The 16,520-nt window shown below is 40.3% G+C and overlaps 1 protein-coding gene across 1 annotated transcript in view; it reads right to left on the bottom strand.

The window, feature by feature from the left end:
• Positions 1-3,081: 3,081 nt before the first annotated feature.
• smad5 (SMAD family member 5) overlaps positions 3,082-16,520 on the bottom strand; it is a 38,142-nt gene continuing 24,703 nt past the window's right edge. The window contains exons 6-8 of the mRNA XM_078230911.1: positions 12,920-13,141; positions 10,480-10,736; positions 3,082-5,489 (exon numbers count right to left, since the gene is read on the bottom strand). Of these exons, the coding sequence (XP_078087037.1) occupies positions 5,346-5,489; positions 10,480-10,736; positions 12,920-13,141 (623 nt within the window). The 3' untranslated portion in view covers positions 3,082-5,345. The remainder of the gene's footprint in view (positions 5,490-10,479; positions 10,737-12,919; positions 13,142-16,520) is intronic.

Here is a 16,520-nt window from a genome sequence, read left to right as displayed (position 1 = left end):
ATCCCTATAACCCCACAAAAACACCCTGTCAGCCCCCATGACACTAAGGGCAATTTAGCATGACCAATCAACCTAACCCGCACATCTTTGGACTGTGGGAGGAAACTGGAGCACCCGGAGGAAACCCACGCAGACACAGGTAGAATGCGCAGACTCCACAGAGTCACCAGAGGCCGGAATTGAACCCGAGTCCCTGGAGCTGAGACAGCAGTGCTAACCACTGTGCCACCGCTGTGAACTGACCAGGATGCTAGGCCTCATGGTATTTCATTCCATTGACTAAGACTTTTTAGCTCAGTTATTTGTGTGTTAAGTAAAATATTCTGCACGAATCACAACATAAACAAAACCTCTGGTGAATTGGTTCCTGAAAACAGCAGAGCAATGAACAATTTAAAATGATCTCTAATAATCTGATCGTGCATGTGTATTCCGATTGATCCAAGATGGATTTCATGAACATTTTTGGAATTAGCCTTCCCAAATCACTTTTCAAAATTAAAAAATCTTGTTTCAACTATGTTCTTTCCTTACATTGGCTCCCACACTAACCACAATGCAGTGCCAGTCAAGATTATGTAGTCAAATCTAGAAGGGGACTTGAACACAATCTTCACTCAAGATTAGTGCAAATTGACCTTCAGTGCAAACTCCTGAGCCTGTGACATCAGCAAGCATTACATTTAATACCAACATGCTCTTGCGTGGTACATCGGACACTTTTCAAAGCAAAAGAAAATGTTATCACGTGACCTTTATCAGCACAGTCTAAGAGTAGCATGATCTTCCAAACATTCTGGTCATAGCAAGTGGATGGTGGTGTTGTTGGCAGTTCTGGTCAAGCTAATCTTTAATGTTGTCTAACTTCTTCCGCATAGCTCACCTCTTGTTCTTCTTCTATTAATCCTTCGATGGCCATTAGGCACTTCTCACCACCTGATCCATTTATCTGCTTTTGGTATTATTTAAGACTTCACTTTTTCTTCCGGCCTCATTCATTACTTCGTTAATAGTTCTTTTCACCCTTAGAAGCCTTCCTAAAGCTCTAGATTTTGAAGCTGTTGATTTTCTATTCTTCCTTTTTCCTAATACTCCAAGCTTAACATCCATAATTTGTACTGACCAAACGCTGTTTCAGTGTGTGTATCCTTCAAGACCAAAGCTGACATTTCTGAGAATGTTGCTTAATTTTGTAAAAAATACTTTTTAAACTTCTTGATTTCTTTTTCGGGTTTCAGTTCCATTTTTGTCACTATGAATTGATTGGTGTATTCTAACCCGCTTCCATTTACTGTGACGATGCATACTAGAATGTCCTATTTGTCATTAATAGTGCATTCTTTCTTTGGAGTTGAGTGCAGGCTCGTATCTATCACTTTCCTTTACGACTGCATCAATTAACTTTCGAGTCTTCTTCATTTGTTGTTATAAGCACAATATCAACCAAAGTGGTGCGAATCTGAGCTTGGCAGGCAGTTCCCTAGCCATAACCCACTCCCCAAACTCGAGAATCTCAGATCCCTTGTTTCCAGATTTGCATGCTCAACTGCTTTCTGGTGGGTCCCTACTGTTGTTCGCATCCTTCAGCTGTTTCCCGAACTCCACAATGTTTTGCCTGATGTGCTCACTAAGTGGTTCTCCTGTGATAATATTCCCAGGTAGCCTCATCACTAGGGTACCACTTTTGGTGGCCAGAGACACACATGGCGAAGGCTTCAACCCACCTAGTAAATTGGTCGGATACTACTAAGCAGCACTTTCTCCCCTGGACCTGCAGCAGTGGCACAGCGAAATAAATTTGGATCTTCTCCCAGAGGACCCATTGGTAAACAGGCAGTGAACTGCCCCAATCAGCAAAACCCTGAAGTTCCTCTCGCCCGTGCATGCCAAATCCCCTGTGCCTCTGCATCCAGCCCATTGCACAGGACTTTAAACCGCCACCTCCCATCCCTCTTATATCTCTGCCTGATACTTGACAGCAGTGAGTACTCACTGTTAATTCAGTCCAGACGACACTCAAGGCCTTCATCAAGAAGTGGACAATCCTGCTGACCACATCAATTTGTCGTGGGGATTTTTCAATTACGCTTTTTAGGGTCTATTAATTTGATGAGGGCTGCCTGTCGAAATAGGGTGGCCAGTTTTTATAGTAAGATAGTTTCATTCATCGTCATGGCTAACAGTGGAGAAAGTAAACAATAAACAATACGCGGAGATTGCTTCCCATCTCATTAACAATTGTACAGTCAAGTTCATATTACAATGCATCCGGAGGTATACTCAAGTACTGATAGCTTGTTAATGATCGGAGGCGAATGCCGATGAACGTTGATAGTCTATTATTGTCTGCTCAGGCATTCATCTCTCTTTAACTGCCCTCCCATAGCAAGCTTATGGGTGTTGACAACGCTGAGACGATCAAGGCTATTTTAAACACACAAAATATGCGTACAACCCACATCAACGTCTATCTGCATTTTACACAGATTTACATTATTAACCAGCTCAGTGTATTACTTTTGTTTTCAACTGACCCAGGTTGGCTCATGAGCAGCAGGGGTCCCGAGTATCAGCACCATGGAGTTTTCCCTAGATATCTTTTCATCTAGTTGTCAGGGGTACCACCACATGGCACAAGAACCATGTTCCCTAACTGAAAGTTGCCCACAACAGAGATTGAGCCAGAACCTATAATAAGCCAACAGTAAAATGATATTATACATTAAACTTAAAAATAATTCTTTGAGGTTTAAAAGTTAATGTTATTTTTTCAAGTTTGCTTTTGCATTTCAACTGTTGTGTTTATTTTAATATTTGTAAGAATATTGCTGTACATCACACTTGTCTATACATTGGTGAGGTATCACGATATTCTCTCTTACTCATTCAACTATCATTTAAATAATCATTTCCTACATGGTTCAGTATCCATTTCCTTGACTATTTTCATTTTTTATGTGAGCTGGATCATGTATGTTATAGTACCATATAATTGTAAATTGATACAACAATAAATTAAGTTACTTAAAATATGTAGCTTGGCTAGTATCCAAATAAACTCCACCACTTCATAGAAAATGATAAAGATCCCATTCATAGACATTTGTCTTTATTTGAGAAATTTGGCAGTACACAGAAATATCCATGCTCTGTGGACTCAAACATGTTCAAACCTTCCCACTTTGTGTGCGTAACATAAGAGTAAGCAATGACAGATTCACAAATATTAAAAAATGTAGGTGTTCATGAACAGCAAAGCAATTAGCACTGCCAAACAAGTTCAGACATCAAACTAAGTTAGTAAAGTATGGCAAAATCCAATTTTAATTAGGATATGGTCAAATTCACTTATTCCCCTCCCTTCTAACAAATTGCAACTTATTAAGCAAGGGACTGGGGAAGAAACCAAAGGTGCATTTAAAGACTTTCAGCATTTACTTTCCAGCTATTAATGACCATTTTTCGCCCCGAATTTCCATCTTTAAACAAAAAAAAAACTAACTTTACAAGAATAGAATGTCACATCCTCCAAATTATCATACAAACAGTATATTTGTATTGTTAAACCTTATTCAGCATTTGCATAACAAATATGGATGTCCAAAAGAAATGGAGAATACCTGAAGAGATAGATGGACAATTCCCAATATATTTCACAAAATTGCCAAATCCCTATTAAACTGTAACAATTTGTCCAAGGGTTGATGTTATTCCTGGACACAACCTAAACATACTTATTGAAACACAGTAAACAAAAATACAACTGCTACTATTTGTATATAAATACGCTGAATGCATAACCCCATTATGCAGGATTTGCCAGTTTATGTTATGCAGTTGGGAATTTTCACTGCCATTAATGCTGATAATTCAAGCACCTCAAAAAGGAAAAACAAAATACAGCAAAACATGATTCATTCAGCGTAAAAAGAGGTACTTCTGGTTCCACGATGACCCAAGCACCAAACAGAAACAAACTTTATGCTGAGTTCCTGCCTACAGCATTCATCTGCAAGAAATACTACTTAAGGAATGCCATAGCTTGCAACAAGACACTTTCCATTTCTTTTCTGCTGCTTTTTAGTGAAATATCTCTTCCAAATGTCAAAGTGATGAGTATTTATAATGCAGTCTTACTCCAGATTATTTTGACAATATATACATACCAGATTACAATCCCACTTTCCTAACCTACAGTTCATGTAAATATCAAGTACTCAAGCATTACAAAGAGAAGCAAATATTTGTGTCTTATTTGGTACAGTATGAACTCCAAATTAGATTGTCGCTCATTTAAGCTATCAATCTACACTAAAGTCAATTTTCTCTTATATTATTTATTATTAGAATAGACAGGTAAAAGAAACGTATTAAAAAATAAAAGCTTTTAATGCATGCAAATTTGAAAGCTGGCTGCATCTGCACAGCAGCAGAAATGCTTGTATTTATAGATAGTCATGATGCAATGAAGACACACTGCACGATAAACTGTATTCTTAGGTCCACCAGCACTTTTCTTGCTCAAAGGATCAATTAAGTCCCACAGTAGCAAATGTAGATCATTAGCTACAGATAGTTTCATTATGAAGCCTGTTGACCAATCAATTTTACTTACCATACAACCTGAAGAAAAACTCATGGAGGAATATATAATACAAAACTTAAGACTTGTTCCAATACTTAATGCAATTTACATCTACAAGATGACAAATGGCAATGCTTTTCTACAAACACAAACAGCTCAATGTTTCAAAAACAATGCTCAGAACAGGTTCAGATTACTGCATGTCTGAGAAAATGGCCATGTTCACTATGATAAAAGTGAGAAACCGTGTTCTGAACTGATAAGTTCGTTGATCAGAAACTCCACTAATGGTTAGTTTCCCTGGAATAGTAATGTTCATGACAGGAACAGTTAAAAAAAAATACATTTTTGCAAGATGCTAATATAACTGAAAAAAGCATCTCGTTAGCATCACCATGCTACAACTCCACAATTAGCCACCTAAAAATGTTCATCACAGCTCATTCAATAGAATTCATACCAAAGCAAAATGTTGGAAGCATTCAAATCAGAATGAAAGTATCAAAGATTCTAAAGACATCCATCAATAGTTTTGAAATGTTAGCAGTTACATATAAGCAATGACAAAAAAAAAACTTTAAATACCACTCAATACGTAATTCATGAGTATGGTAAAGCAACCAAAATATAAAATCTGAAAGATTGCCATTTGAAGTTTATTTTTAAATTGTTCTTCGTCCAGTAGATCTTTCACAGTGTCCAGTTTAAATAAAGTTCCCCCCTCTGGTGTTTTCCACAGCCTGTAGATCATATTTCACTGTTAAGATACAGAGGAGATAGGATTATGAGGAGAGCCCATCTGGGTAAGAACTTTGTCCAGCCACTGAAGTGGACCATGAAGATGAATTTCTATCCAACATGGTGTGCTAGTCACATCCTGTCGATGGTATTCTGCACCCCAACCCTGTGGAAATAAGGAACAAAATAGTAAATCATAACTTAGATTGACAAGTCATCATCGGTGCCACAAGCTAATTATGAAGACTAAAGTATTCCATTAATATGCAACTTATCAAACCATATTCTTCAATTTGGAAAGTCGCACAACAGGAAGAAAGAAATGTCTTGACTTAAACCTCAAGTAACATCCCTGTATCTTTTAACACAAGCTTTGTGGATGAGGCGAGAACGGAACTTCGCCTCTTTGTATGTCCTGCAGGTAGCATATACCCCAAGGTCAGACGCAAAGTAAAGCTGCCTCAACCTCAAAAAGGCAAACCAGTTTGGGACCAGATGAAGTCTCTTGGCATCAGGTCAAAATTGGGCAAGGAAAAGTCCTGCTGATTACCATATACAGTGCCTCCTCAGCTAATGAAACACTAGTATTGCACATCACTTGGAGGAGGAAGAACTTTTAAAAATGTATTTATGGATGTGGGCTTCAAAGGCAAGGCCACCATATATTGCCCAGCCCAAATAGCCCTTGAGGAGTTACGGTAAGCTGCCTTCTTGAACTGTTGCAATCCATGTGGTGTAAGTACACCCACAATGCTATTGGGGAGGGACTTCTAGGGACAGTGAAGGAATTGAAATACATTACCAAGTCAGGATGGTGAGTGGCTCAGAGAGAAACGTTTAGGTGGTGGTGTTGCCAGATAACTGCTGTCCTTGTCCTTCTAGATGGTAATGGTCATGGGTTGGAAGGTACTGTCTAAGGAGTCTTGGTGAGCTCCTGAAGTTCATCTTGCAGGTGGTATACCAGTGTACAGCAATGATGGAGAAAGTGAATTTTTGTAAATGGGGTGCCAATCAAGCAGGCTGCAAAGCTTTTTGAATGTTGTTAGAACTGCACTCATCCTGGCAAGTGGAGGACATTCCATCACACTCCTGACTAATGCATGATAGATGGCGGACAGGGTTTGGGGAGTCAGAAGATGAGGTCCTCACTGATTCATAATCTCCGACCTGCTCTTGTAGCCACAGTATTTATATGGCTAGTCCAGTTCAGTTTCTAGTCAATGGAAAGAGCCAGGATGTTGATAGTGGAGAATTCAGCGACAGTAATTCCAATGAACGTTATGGGGAGATGGTTAGATTCGCTCTTGTTGGAGATGGTCATTGCTTAGCATTTGTGGGGCATGAATGCCACTTTATGAAAGGAAATCTGCTGCCCTTGCATGGTTTTGCCTTCACGTAACACAGATCCACAGCAATGTGGTTGACTCCTTCAATAGCCGATTAAGCAGTTCATATCAAACCTCTTAAAAAAAAAACACAGGAATGGAGATAGACAGAACACCTGGCATTGACCTAGGCACCGGAAACATCAACAAACCCCATCAACCCTGCAAAGTCCTTATTACTGACATCTGGGAGCTTGTATCAAAATTGCGAGATCTATCTCAGACTACTCAAGCAACAGCCAGACACAAGTCATTCTCACAGAATCATACCTTACAGATCATGTCCCTGACTTTGATTTGATTTATTATTGTCACATGTATTAACATAGTGAAATGCATTGTTTCTTGCCCGCTATAGACAAACCATACCGTTCATAGAGAAGGAAACGAGAGAGTGCAGAATGTAGTGTTACAGTCATAGCTAGGGAGTAGAGAAAGGTCAACTTAATGCAAGGCAAGTCCATTCAAAAGTCTGACAGCAGCAGGGAAAAGGCTGTTCTTGAGTCGGTTGGTACGTGACCTCACTTTTCTATCTTTTTCCCGATGGAGGAAGGTGGAAGAGAGAATGTCTGGGGTGCGTGGGGTCCTTAATTATGCTGGCTGCTTTGCCGAGGCAGCAGGAAGTGTAGACAGAGTCAATGGATGGGAGGCTGGTTTGCATGATGGATTGGGCTACATTCACGACCTTTTCTAGATCCTCGTGGCCTTAGGCAGAGCAGGAGCCATACCAAGCTGTGATATAGCCAGAAAAAATGCTTTCTATGGTGCATCTGTAAAGTTGGTGAGAGTTGTAGCTGACATGCCAAATTTCCTTAATCTTCTGAGAAAGTAGAGGCATTGGTGAGCTTTCCTAACTATAGTGTCAGCATGGGAGACCAGAACAGGTTGTTGGTGATCTGGACACCCTAAAAACTTGAAGCTCTCGACCCTTCTACTTCGTCCCCATTGATGTAGACAGGGGCATGTTCTCCTTTACGCTTCCCAAAGTCGATGACAATCTCCTTTGTTTTGTTGACATTAAGGGAGAGATTATTATTGCTGCACCAGTTCACCAGGTTCTCTCTCGTTCCTGTACTCTGTCTCGTCATTGTTTGAGATCCGACCCACTACGGTGGTGTCGTCAGCAAACTTGAAAATCGAATTGGAGGGGAATTTGGCCGCACAGTCATAGGTGTATAAAGAGTATAGTAGGGGGCTGAGAACACAGCCTTGTGGGGCACCTGTGTTGAGGATGATCGTGGAGGTGGTGTTGTTGCCTACCCTTACTGGATTGTGGTCTGTGAGTTAGGAAGTTCAGGATCCAGTCGCAGAGGGAGGTGCAGAGGCCCAGGCCACAGAGTTTGGAGAAGAGTTTCGTGGGAATAATAGTGTTGAAGACTGAGCTGTAGTCAATAAATAGGAGTCTAACATAGGTGCCCTTGTTGTCTAGCTGTTTCAGGCTTGAGTGCTGTGGACCTGTTGCAGCAGTATGCAAACTGTAGTGGATCCAAGTAGTCCTGGAATTGATTCGTACCATGACTAACCTTTCGAAGCACTTCATAATGATGGATGTCAGAGCCACCGGCCAATAGTCATTAAGGCACGCGGATTGGTTTTTCTTAGGTACCGGGATGATGGTTGTCTTCTTGAAGCAGTTAGGGAGCTCAGATTGTTGTAAAGAGAAGTTGAAGATGTCTGTGAATATCTCTGCCAGCTGATCCGCGCAGGATCTGAGTTCACGTCCGGGTACCCCATCCGGGCCAGTTGCTTTCTGTGGGTTGACCTTCAAGAAAGCTGCTCTGACATCTGCAATGGTGACCCCCAGATACAGGTTCATCCGGGGCTTCCAGGGTGGAGGGCATGCTCTCGCTGACCTCTTGCTCAAAACAGGCGTAGAATGCATTGAGCTCATAAGGGAGGAGTCAGTTGGAGCTGGCGATTTTACATGCCTTCATCTTGTAGCCTGGTGTCTCTTGCAGACCTTGCCATAGTCGGCAAGGGTCGATGTGGCTAGCCTGGTCCGGTATTGTCTTTTGGCATCTTTGATAGATCTCCTTAGATCGTATCGACACCACCATACCCACCAAGCCAGGGGATCAATCCTGGTTCGGTGAAGAATGCAGGAGGGCATGCTCGGAGCAACACCAGACATACTTAAAAATGAGATCAACTGGTGAAGCTACAACTCACGACTACTTGTGTGGCAAACAACATATGCAGCAAGCAACAGACAGAGCTAAGCGATTCCACGACCAATGGATGAAATCTAAACCCTGCAGTCCTGCCACATACAATCATGAATGATGATGGATAATTAAACAATTCACCGGAGGAGGCTCCACAAATATCCCCATTCTCAATGACGGGGGAACCCATCACATCAGTAAGCCAATTGCAACAATCTTCAAGCAGAAATGCCAAGCAGATGATCCACATTGGTCTCCTCCAGAGGTCAGCATGGGCAGTGACCGGCCCTGCCCCTGACTAGCCAGGGGCTTCAATGGCCTCCAATCCCCCTGGCAAGGCCATTACATCCAGTCTGTGCCAATGAGGACCAGCTGTGATTCTCACCGGTCGGAAGCTCAATCGACGAGGGCGTTAACGCAAGTGAGCCCGGACAATAGCTTCCGGGACACTCTGATAACATGTTAAACATCATAAATATTTAAATTGGCTTCACGCATTTGCAGAACAGGGCGGTAACAATGAAGGAGGCACGAAACCGGATGTGAACCTGATTTTTCACCTCACCCAATCTTACCACCTTGCCAAATGATGGGCGGGATGACATTACAAGGTCATGCCCAAAGACTTTGAAAGCAAGATGGGCAGGATGGAGCAGCGTGAAATAGTTGTGTTTAGATAGGGAAAATAGTAAGGGGATAACCAGATAAAGATGCTTTGGCGAAGGTGATGGAATTAAAGTTTTTTTTTAAAAAGTAAAGTTTATTTATTACTCACAAGTAAGCTTACATTAACACTGCAATGAAGTTACTGTGAAATTCCCCTAGTCGCAACAGTTTGGCACCTGTTCTGGTTAACGCACCGAGCCAACACGCTTTTTAGAATGTGGGACGAAACTGGAGCACCTGGAGGAAACACACATAGGCATGGGGAGAAGGTGCAAACTCCACAGGGTCAGACAGTGACCCAAGCCGGGAATCGAACCCTGGCGCTGTGAAGCAGCAGTGCTAACCACTGTGCTACCGTGCCACCCCAATTATCAGCAGTAAGTCATGATTTGCTGAGTGTCCGAATGTTGACTGATGTGTCTCAATAGCGATGCTTGATAGTTTCTTACAAATAGATAATTGTCATAATTCTCAACTCCATTTTACTTTTAATGGAATTGAAAAGCGAAGATGATAAAAAAAAGTTTACTGACCAGCAGTTGTCATTAACATACCCCTTGTGAAAGTCTATGATTCAACAGACCACATGAATTGAATTATTGTTGCTCCTAATCTAGCTCATACAAGGTACTGAAGAGCAAAATGATCTTAGCAAGAATAGTTATCTTATTTTTCTCCCTCTGAGAAAGTCTCCCTTCAGGATTACAGTGACTGCCTAGTTGATTTCAGGACTACATTGTGTAGGGAGATGCATCCAAAAACCTTGTAGCAATGTGCTTTAGCACCACTTTCTCAAACTCAATAAATACAATGTTGTCAAATAAAACATTTTTCAGCAGCATTAGACGATAGATTTCTCAATTTTAAAAACAGCACTATATATAAGCTAATTTAAAATCCTTCTGAATTGGTGGTCAAACTTTTTGGCCTCTTTCCTCACCTTAACAAAGCTCATGCGAATGGTACACATCTTGGTGAGTTCGTAGACTGCTTCAAAGCCATGATTTACAGATTGAGCTAGGAGCTGAGCAAACTCTTGGTTGTTAAATATCTTTAAGCTGCAACCACTAGGTATCTTGCAGACGGTGGTTGGGTGAAAGCCATGGTGATAATTGCAATTTCTACTCTGGACAAAAATGCTGCTGTCACTAAGGCATTCGGCATAGACTTCACCTCCCACATAGTATAGGTGGACACCTGCAAGATATGAAAGATTTAAGTTATCACTGCAATAATTATGATTTAAGTTTATCTATTATTGTCACAAGCAGGCTTACATTAACACGGCAATGAAGTTACTGTGAAAATCCCCCAGTATATATAATGTAAAAAGTTGAGTCTTTACATACAAACTGGAACTGCCCTTACATAGGTCAAACTGAAGGTGCAAGGTGAGGCCGAGAAAGGATAGGGCAGCGAGTGAGAGCACAGAGGAAAATTGCCACGGTGGCAGAAAAGGGGGTGGGAGACATTCTTCCTTCAGTAAGGCACTCGTTGGACAGAAGTTTTAAATGTGAAAATTCAATGAGGAAGGCCATACCTTTGTTGGCAATTCAACAATTTCAAGATTCATGGTCTTTTCAAACCAGCAGAACTGAAATTGATAATGGAATCTCAACGCAGAAGGCGACTTGATTATCAGCCTGAACTTCTAAAGTATTTAATTGTCCTTCATGAGAACATACAAATTGTTCTGGGTATTTGCAATATAGACAGTATTGAAGGAAATTTGTAACATGCTTTTCAAGCTGCTGCTTGAAATGGGACTAGCTCCAATTTTTATGATGGATGCTGCCTTGCAAGTGAGCAAAATATGTCAATGTATTCTCCAACTTCATTTTCTTGTCTTTTTTTGGTCCAAAAATATTCAAGTATTTTATAAAGGTAGGCAACAAATTATCTCTGTTTTATTGTAGGTGCTTATGTAAGGTAAAGGTAAAGTCACCATAATCTCAGATGACCATAGGCTGCTCTCCCCTTTTGGGGGTGAGCTGACTGGTGGTCATTTAACCCAAGGATCACCACTCCTCAGGCAAGGGGCAAGGTTGAGAAGGCAGGCCTTCAAAAATAACCTTAGCCAGTACGATAATTCAACACAGACTGTTGGCATTTCTCTGCATCACGATTCAGCCATCCAGCCAATTGAATAACCGACCCCCAGATGCTTATATAAACAATGCTATCTCCTGCCAGTGCAAAATGCCTGCGCATGCACCAAAATCTACTGATGTCATTCTGCTGTGCCCGGTGTTCCTCACATGTTGGTGCAGACTCGATGGGTCAAAGGGCCTCTTCTGCACTGTATCATTCTCTGTTACCCAAGTCACAACAGGTATATCTGTGTTTTGCTAACTATATTTAGAGGGGTTTAATTCTATGAGGGAAATATTGCTTAATTAGAACGAAATAGTGACAAGTTAGAAGTTATTTCTTTTCATGTTTAAAGACGGTTCAACTGTTAATGAGTTAATCTATTTCATTTTATTAGAGTTACACTAAAACCGTGTTACGAATAAAGGTGGTTTTGATTTTAAAAATCCCCAATTTGTCAATGGAATCACTCCTGAGGCGAAGCACATTTTCCTCACAATGCCAAAATAGAAAAATTGTTGGGGCCTTGTCTGGCTTCATAATATACCTTGGGGTTTCTGATCTGTCATCCCAACAGTATGCATAAATTTCAGTATTCAGTGGTTCCAAGGAGTGCGTCAATAGGCATGGGAGTCAACCTCATCCCTTCCTCTCCCTCGGCAAACACTCTCGGGGAAATCCCCTGTCAATGTTTGCTTATGTAATGGCTACTGTGATCAAGCATATGCAGCCATATGCTTTCTCCGGGCTTGATAGATGGTAGACAACAGTTTTCATTGTGAAACCCAATGATTTACTGTCACCTCTTGACTCTCAGGCAACTGTGCAATTATTCCTTGCTAAAATGCTATTTTTTCAAGCTAACTAGTTGTATGCATTCTGGTTACAAGCAGCTGTGATATACACCAGCAGCTGGTATCCATGATGGAGAGAATGCAGTGTCATGCCGTAAATCTTTGTCTTTTCTTTATGTACATTATAATTTAAGCAACCCCCAATGCACAAGTACAAATTAATACAGTTTCACATTTATTTCCCAGTGCCCGTGATGATTTCAACAGCATCATCTTTGGTTCTGGTCAGTCTACCTGGGCAGTTCAAATGACATCATGCTTGAACTGAGCATGCTCAGAGCATGCAAAGTGTTGGCAGGAAACACAGCATGTATATAAAGGCTTTGCATACATTCAATTTGAGAACTAGAAGCAATTCTCGTTAATGACAACACAGGTTAATTCTGTAATATTTTGTAATATTGCTGGTTCAGTTACTTTGAAAATTAAGCATACCTTTACCAATGTGCCGCCTGGTGTTCTCAATGGTGGAGTTGCGGTTTACATTGGAAAGAAGGCCAAGACAGAAACGGTTTTTGTTGTTGGATGGATCAGTAAAGCCATCCACTAAAACACTGGTCGAGGAAGCATGGAAGGCCTCGCCAACTCTATTATTTAACTCATAGTACACAATGGAACACCAGTGCTTAGGCTCCTCATAAGCAACAGGTTGAACATCTGAAATAAAAGGAAGTTACAGCAGATTAAATCAAGTTAATTTGTTTTGCATGATATTTTCCCCTCTCTAAGAATAACTGCATGTGATCTTAAATTTGAATTATAGTGCATGGAAGAGGAGGAGGAAATTAAAAATTCATAACTAGAAAATATTTAGGTATCATTTTTGAAGCATCTGTGGGATATATTCTAAAAATATTATTTTTGCTTAACAAAACTAAGAAATGATTGCATTAAAGTTAAAAATTGGTCTCGCTAAAAACTCTCAAATTTATAACTTGCAGTCTACAAAAAAATTGCAAGCCCCAACCTATATTGTTAATTACTTTCATGACTTTACAGTATACACCAGTAATCTTTACCAGATACTCCTGTAGCACCAATCTAGCAACATCTACTCTAAAAAATGAAATAAAACTCCATTTGTCGCAAGTGCCTCGATTGAATCTATCTCCACCCCATTTTCAGACAGACAGTGTATTTCAGATACTAACCACTTGTTGCACAAAATACGTTTTAAAAAATAAATCATGATACTATTGCTTCTTTGGCCAATTTATTCAAATTAGTAGCCTCTTTGTTCTCGACCCTTCTACCAGGATGAACCTTTCTGCCCATCTACTCTGTCCAGGCACCTCAAGATTTTAAAGCACAGTAATTTCCTACAAATGTTGTTCTGGAGCACATTTGAAGTAATGTCAGTTCGTGGCTACAGACATCGTCAAACTTATTGGCGATGTTTTCAGCCATTAAATACATTACATCAAGCCACTTCATTTGATAGGATGACGTCTTTTGTCTTCACAGGAATCAAATGGCTAACTTGAACAGAAGAGTGATTTATAATATCCAGCACACAACTAAAGTTAGATTTGAACACTAGCCTGTTCCTTCAATACACTGCTGTTCCAAGAATCTAGTTTGCAGTCAGTGTGCAGTGTATCGGCAGAAAAGCATTGCTTTTGGATTGCTGAACATTACAAACTAGTCACTCTAACCAGTGTTGTTTTCCTATTAACTTGGATACATTTAAAATTTGGAAATGAAAAAAGATGACAATTTGGAACAGTGTCCAATTTCTTATGTCAGGAGCACTGGAAATGCTTGGATGCAAAAAAGTGTTTTATGGGAGGTGGTCAAAACATGAACTGGGAAAAGGGAATGGAAGATACCCAACTGGGGTGAACAAAGAACAAAAAGAACAAAGAACAGTACAGCACAGGAAACAGGCCCTTCGGCCCTCCAAGCCTGTGCCGCTCCTTGGTCCAACTAGACCAATCGTTTGTATCCCTCCATTCCCAGGCTGCTCATGTGACTATCCAGGTAAGTCTTAAACGATGTCAGCGTGCCTGCCTCCACCACCCTACTTGGCAGCGCATTCCAGGCCCCCACCACCCTCTGTGTAAAAAACGTCCCTCTGATGTCTGAGTTATACTTCGCCCCTCTCAGCTTGAGCCCGTGACCCCTCGTGATCGTAGATCGTGATCGTGGCTCAAGGTTTTGCGGCTTCTTTTTGACCGTCAACTTTGAAGTGGAGGTAAATCAGCCATGAACCTTTGGCCTTACTATCTGCAAAATTGCTCTTAAAACCATCCTCTAAACAAATATTTCCTTTGGTTTGTGGAGGAGAGCCGACATTTATAGTTTATAATCAAACTTGGTAACTTATTGACATTGTACTGAAAGTATCCATTTTAAAACAGTATTGATGAAATTTTGGTTGATTACAAACAGAATCACAGAATATTCATTCCATCCTCCTTCTGGGTGAAAATAAATTCTCTCATTTCGATTCTTTTTGCCAATTATTTAAAATCTGTGCTCTCTAGTTCATGATGCTGGAGTGGGGAAAACAGTTTCTATTCACCCTGACCAAGATCCCTCAGGGACTTGAGTACCTCTATCAAGTCTCCTCTCAGCCTTCTTCTCGTCAAGGATCAGGTCCAACCTCTTCAATCTATCCTCATAGCTACAGGTCTTTATCACTGGAATCATTGGGAATATCCTCTGTACACTCTCCAATGCCTTCACTATCCTTCCTCAAGTGGACGCAGTATTCCTGATGAGGCCTAACTAGTCTCATACAATTTCAACATTACCTCCTTACTCTTGTACTCAATGCCCCTATTAAAGCCCAAGATACTATTTGTTTTATTAACTGCTCTCAACACACCCTGCCAACTTCAGCAACTTGCATCTAATACATAAATAATATGCAACATACATGTACATAAACAATCAAGCTGTATCTCAAAAGGTTATCCCAGCAATCAGGAAGGTACAAAAGCAATCTTTCAACCAAAGAATGGCAGTGAAATGAAATCAGCAACAGAATTTACAATTGCAACTGCTTATAATTTAACAGAAATATATTCCGAGTTAGGACCAGCGGTTTACAATTGACTAAATTTAGCTGTCGAAATAGCTGAATGCAAATTTGATGTATATAGTGTTCAACATTATCCATCTTGGTGTAATCACATCAAGGCAAACAAGGTGACATAAAAACTTTATCACATGTATTTTTTAAAAGAATATAATATTTAATGTTTGAATGTGAGCTCTACAATGATATCCATTGTATTTCTACAGAAACTGCATGCTAGCATTAACAGGCTTAATTTTACTATACACTTAATATAGAACTGAAAAAATATGTTAAGTGTTCAGCCAGAAGATGGGGACTGCTTCATAAAGTGATGCAAATATTAGTCTGAATGAGTAGCTAGCGATGCTAACTTTCAGCGTCTATATAATCTCTGGCACAAGTAATTCCGTACAACAAGCATGATGCAATTGTTATAAAAACTTGTATTTATATAACATCTTTAACATAATAACATGTCCCAATACACTTCACAAAAGCATTGTGAAGTAAAACTCAACACTTAGTCACATAAGGAGGTTGTAGGACAAAATCATATCAACAGCAACATTTAAGGAACATCTTAAAGAAGCAAAGAGCGGTTGAGTGGTTGAGAGATTTAGATCATGAGAAATAGGAGTAGGCCATTTGGTGCCTCGAGCTCGCTCTGTCATTCAACGAAATCATGGTTGATATAATCGTGGCATTAATTCCACTTTCCTGCTTGCCCTTCACAATACTCTTGTAGATTAAAAAATCCATCTAACTCAGCCTTGAATATATTCAATGACCCAGCCTCCGCAGTTCTGTGGTAGAGAATTCCAAAGACAAATGACACAGATAAAAAGTAGCTCATCTCAGTCTTAAATGGGAGGTTCAGTATTTTCTAACTGAGGCAACTTGCTCACCCCTGGAATCAGCCACATGAACCTTCTCTGAATTACTTCCAATGTAATTAAATCCCAAGGAAAGAGGCCAAACAGTATTTGATACTCCAGATGCAGTCTCACTAAG

This window comes from Mustelus asterias, chromosome 16 (genome assembly GCF_964213995.1).
Source record: "Mustelus asterias chromosome 16, sMusAst1.hap1.1, whole genome shotgun sequence".
In the NCBI taxonomy this organism is placed as follows: domain Eukaryota; kingdom Metazoa; phylum Chordata; class Chondrichthyes; order Carcharhiniformes; family Triakidae; genus Mustelus; species Mustelus asterias.
Note: the sequence above shows the minus strand (reverse complement) of the source record. Positions and strands in the feature narration are given on the sequence as shown.